This window comes from Maniola jurtina, chromosome 12 (genome assembly GCF_905333055.1).
Source record: "Maniola jurtina chromosome 12, ilManJurt1.1, whole genome shotgun sequence".
Classification (NCBI taxonomy): Eukaryota; Metazoa; Arthropoda; class Insecta; order Lepidoptera; family Nymphalidae; genus Maniola; species Maniola jurtina.
In genome coordinates this window covers 614,765-618,257 of record NC_060040.1, presented here as the reverse complement: position 1 = coordinate 618,257, position 3,493 = coordinate 614,765, and the positions used below count along the sequence as shown (strand labels likewise).

The 3,493-nt window shown below is 37.8% G+C and overlaps 1 protein-coding gene across 4 annotated transcripts; it reads left to right on the top strand.

The window, feature by feature from the left end:
* Window positions 1-288: 288 nt before the first annotated feature.
* Window positions 289-3,159, top strand: LOC123870068 (acetylcholinesterase-like). 4 transcript variants are annotated; one of them, XM_045913234.1, is made up of 4 exons: window positions 289-368; window positions 466-642; window positions 1,107-2,428; window positions 2,970-3,159. In XM_045913234.1, exons 2-4 carry the CDS (start codon window positions 469-471, stop codon window positions 3,139-3,141), a joined length of 1,668 nt encoding a protein of 555 aa, XP_045769190.1. In that variant the 5' UTR covers window positions 289-368; window positions 466-468; the 3' UTR covers window positions 3,142-3,159. The 4 variants fall into 4 exon arrangements, with proteins under 4 accessions (XP_045769190.1, XP_045769189.1, XP_045769192.1 ...); XM_045913236.1 differs by having other exon boundaries at window positions 326-642; window positions 1,107-1,542; window positions 1,834-2,428; XM_045913235.1 differs by having other exon boundaries at window positions 326-642; window positions 1,107-1,584; window positions 1,834-2,428.
* The last annotated feature ends 334 nt before the right edge of the window (window positions 3,160-3,493 follow it).

Below are 3,493 nucleotides of genomic sequence, written 5' to 3'. Positions count from 1 at the left end.
CCAATTTACAGCTTATTATCTTTAATTCCGAGGAGAAACCCCGAATATGATTGGGCTATTATTCTTCCAAGATTTAAGCTAGTTTTCTTCACTCTGGTTGTTATCATCGTTGTGAACCAATGCATGTCCACAGCTGTACAAAAGTCTCTTGTAAAGGTTCGCACACTCAATGACCCTATGCTCTGTCTATTGGATGCCGCAGGTCCATACTATAAGACCTTGGGACCCCAACGATTAATTTAAAAAAGTTGGTCACTCTACTAAATGCCTATATTTAGTACCTACACAGTTTTATCAATTCAATGCAGACGTTAGACTGATAGTTACATAAGATAAAACTGTAAAAAGACGCAATGTTGTTTTGAAAAGTAAACTTTTTATGATTTTTTGAATATTCAAATTCCAAAAACTTATTTATCTTAGAACTCGGTAATTCGGTTAAACTTATCTAATCCTTGGTTAAAGACAATGGATTTCTTAAACTGGATATATCCTCTGGTCTGGAGGCTATTCTCTGTGCATGTGCAAGTAAATGAAGGTGTCTTGGAAGGAGACGTGGACTTGAATCCCTATGGAAGTCCCTTCTTCAGCTTTAAGGGCATACCTTATGCGGAACCTCCTGTTGGTGATCTGAGATTCAAGGTAATTAACTAGCTATCTGAGAATCCGATCCGCACTTGTCTAGCGTGGTCTAGAGTGTTTAGCGTGGACTAAAAAGTATTGCATTTTCGTACGACTCCAGAATGTATTATGGAGTCGTACGAAAATGCAATACTTTTACAAGCTAACTCTGTCCCGATCTTAGTGATTGATTTGTTAAAAGATAACAGAAAGACAAATACACTTTTGTAGTTATGATATTATGGATACATAAAATGAATTAAAGAAATTTGGCTTTATTCGTGAATGAAAAATTGAAGTGATAGTTACCAGGTTACCTACTAAAAACGAAAAACTTTTTTTGATGATGGCTTGACATTTGATTATGATGATGATATCATTAGTTTAATGAAGAAGTAAGACAAAATTCAATGAGAATCTACAGCAATGTAAAGAATTGTTATTAAAAGTAAGACGTTAAGTAATTATATCATTGTTTGCTTTAGGCACCTCAGCCAAAAACACCGTGGGAAGGAGTTCGCAGTGCCAAAGAACACGCCTCGAAATGTTATCAGTACCACCTTATGCCCAACGAATCTGCTTCATCAATCGGCAGTGAAGATTGCCTGTACCTCAACGTTTACACTCCTAACTTAGTTCCTATCAACCCTTTACCTGTCATGGTGTGGATTCACGGAGGAGGATTCATGATTGGCGGTGGCGATAATGACGGTCCTCAATTCCTTTTAAGAAAAGATGTCATTCTAGTTACCATAAACTATAGACTGGAGATCTTAGGTTTCCTCTCCCTCGACACAGAAGACATCCCTGGAAACGCTGGTATGAAGGACCAAGTGGCTGCTCTAAGATGGGTCAAAGAAAACATAAGAAAGTTCGGTGGTGATCCTGATAACATTACCATTTTTGGTGAAAGTGCTGGAGGTGCAAGCGTTTCCTTCCATCTGGTCTCGCCGATGACTAAAGGTCTTTTCAAAAGAGCTATCATGCAGAGTGGGACAGTAACTGCATGGTTCCCGCACACATTTAGAGCAAAAGACAAGGCGATACTACTTGCGAGAGAATTAGGATGTTATTCCAATGACGACAAAGAAATCTACGAATTTTTTAAAGCTCAGCCTGTTGAAAACCTTATTGGAAAGGAAATAAGAGTATTTTACGCCGCATGGGCTAAAGAAACTCCTAATTACTTAAACTTATTTGCTATTGTATCAGAAAGACAGTTTGGTGACAATGAAAGATTTTACTACGGAGACTCTTTTGATCTGGTACGTGACGGCATACACGAGGATGTAGAAATTATGAATGGTTGTACAGCTGATGAAGGGAGTCTATATTTTGCAGCTGGAGTGGATTTCAACAGACTCTTCGATCAAGCTAATAAATTCTTGGAATTTTTCGTTCCACATCTCTTCGCCATTAACACTCCTTTAGTTACACAGATGGAAATTGGGCGAAGGTTTAAGGAGTTTTACTTGAAAAATAATACAGCGTCTAAGGATAACGTCGATGATTTGTTAAGGTATTTCAGTATGGAGATATTTATGTATGGAGCGATATCAATGCAGAAAATGGTTGCAAAGAGGGATGAGAACAAGAATTATTTGTACAAGTTTACATGTAAATCTGAATTGAACCAGTTCTTGACGATGACGGGATTGGACGATATGTTCAGCTACAGGCCTCTGACCGCACATGGCGATGACGTCGGCTATCTGTTCCCGCTAACTCCAACAGTCGACATGAGCTCGGACGCTTTCAAAATGATCGATCAAGTAACCACACTTTGGACGAATTTCGCTAAATATGGGTAAGCAAATTACGAACTTTTAAGATCCAAATATCCAGTCTTTTTCCTATCATAGGCGCAGATCATTGACGTAGGAGGGACGCAGATAAATAAATAAATTATAAAGCCAGCATAGCTTAGAAATCTAGCAACGCATTTGCAGACTCGCCTGCTCGTTTGCTTTGTTTATAATAAAAACCCGCCTAGTGCGAGTCAGACTCGGACCGAGGGTTCCGTACTCGGGTATTTTATTATTATATATTGCTCAATAAATCAAAAACTGTTATGCAAAAAAAAAATGAAAATCTGTTTTAAAATTTACAGGCAAAGCCCTTCATATCATACCCCACTTGGTATAGTTTTTTTTATTTTGAAAATTGTAACATTTGTGTAATTTTTTTTGTGATTCTAGGTCAACAGTAAGTACCCTATAGGTTTTCTTAAGAGACATGACGGACGGACGGACAGACAGACAGAAAACAAAACCCTATGAGGGTTCCATTTTTCCAATTTCGTGTGCGAGTCCGACCCACAGTTTATTTTTCATTTTTTATTTTTTCAGTGATCCTACTCCTGATGACAGTTTGGGCACAAAATGGCTTCCGTTTACTTTGGAAAATGAGGAGTATTTGGACATAGGAGAAGTTCTCGAATCAAAAACGTTCCCAGATAAAGAAGAGGTGGATTTCTGGGAAAGCATGTTTGAAGAATTTTTACCTCATTACGTGCCTTAATTAAAACTAATATTTTATTTTGCAATTCATAAATATAGAAACTTTAATTATTACGTAACCTACTTTTTTACTTAATTTAGGAAGCTTTTATAATGCTAATATTGTGATACACGGGTATGGTAGGTTCACGAAAATTTACAATTACAAATTGGAGGTCCAGGGTTCGATACTCGGTTGGGTTAATAAGTTCTTAATACGGTATAACTCAGCAATCAGATTTTCATTTCTTTTCAAAGGCGTGTGAAGTCTGCCAATTCACACTAGTGTAGCGGATTGGGCCTCTAAACCCTTTTATTTCTGAGAGGCGACCTGTGCTCAGTAGTGAGTCGGTGACGAGTTGATCATGATGATA

What these genes read in the sequence shown, in the direction of transcription:
- LOC123870068 (XM_045913234.1), top strand. Translation starts at nt 469, where the DNA reads ATGGATTTCTTAAACTGGATATATCCTCTGGTCTGGAGGCTATTCTCT. An exon ending in TTGGTGATCTGAGATTCAAG is followed by an intron (nt 643 to 1,106) that starts GTAATTAACTAG and finishes TGTTTGCTTTAG; the next exon opens with GCACCTCAGCCAAAAACACC. An exon ending in ACGAATTTCGCTAAATATGG is followed by an intron (nt 2,429 to 2,969) that starts GTAAGCAAATTA and finishes TTATTTTTTCAG; the next exon opens with TGATCCTACTCCTGATGACA.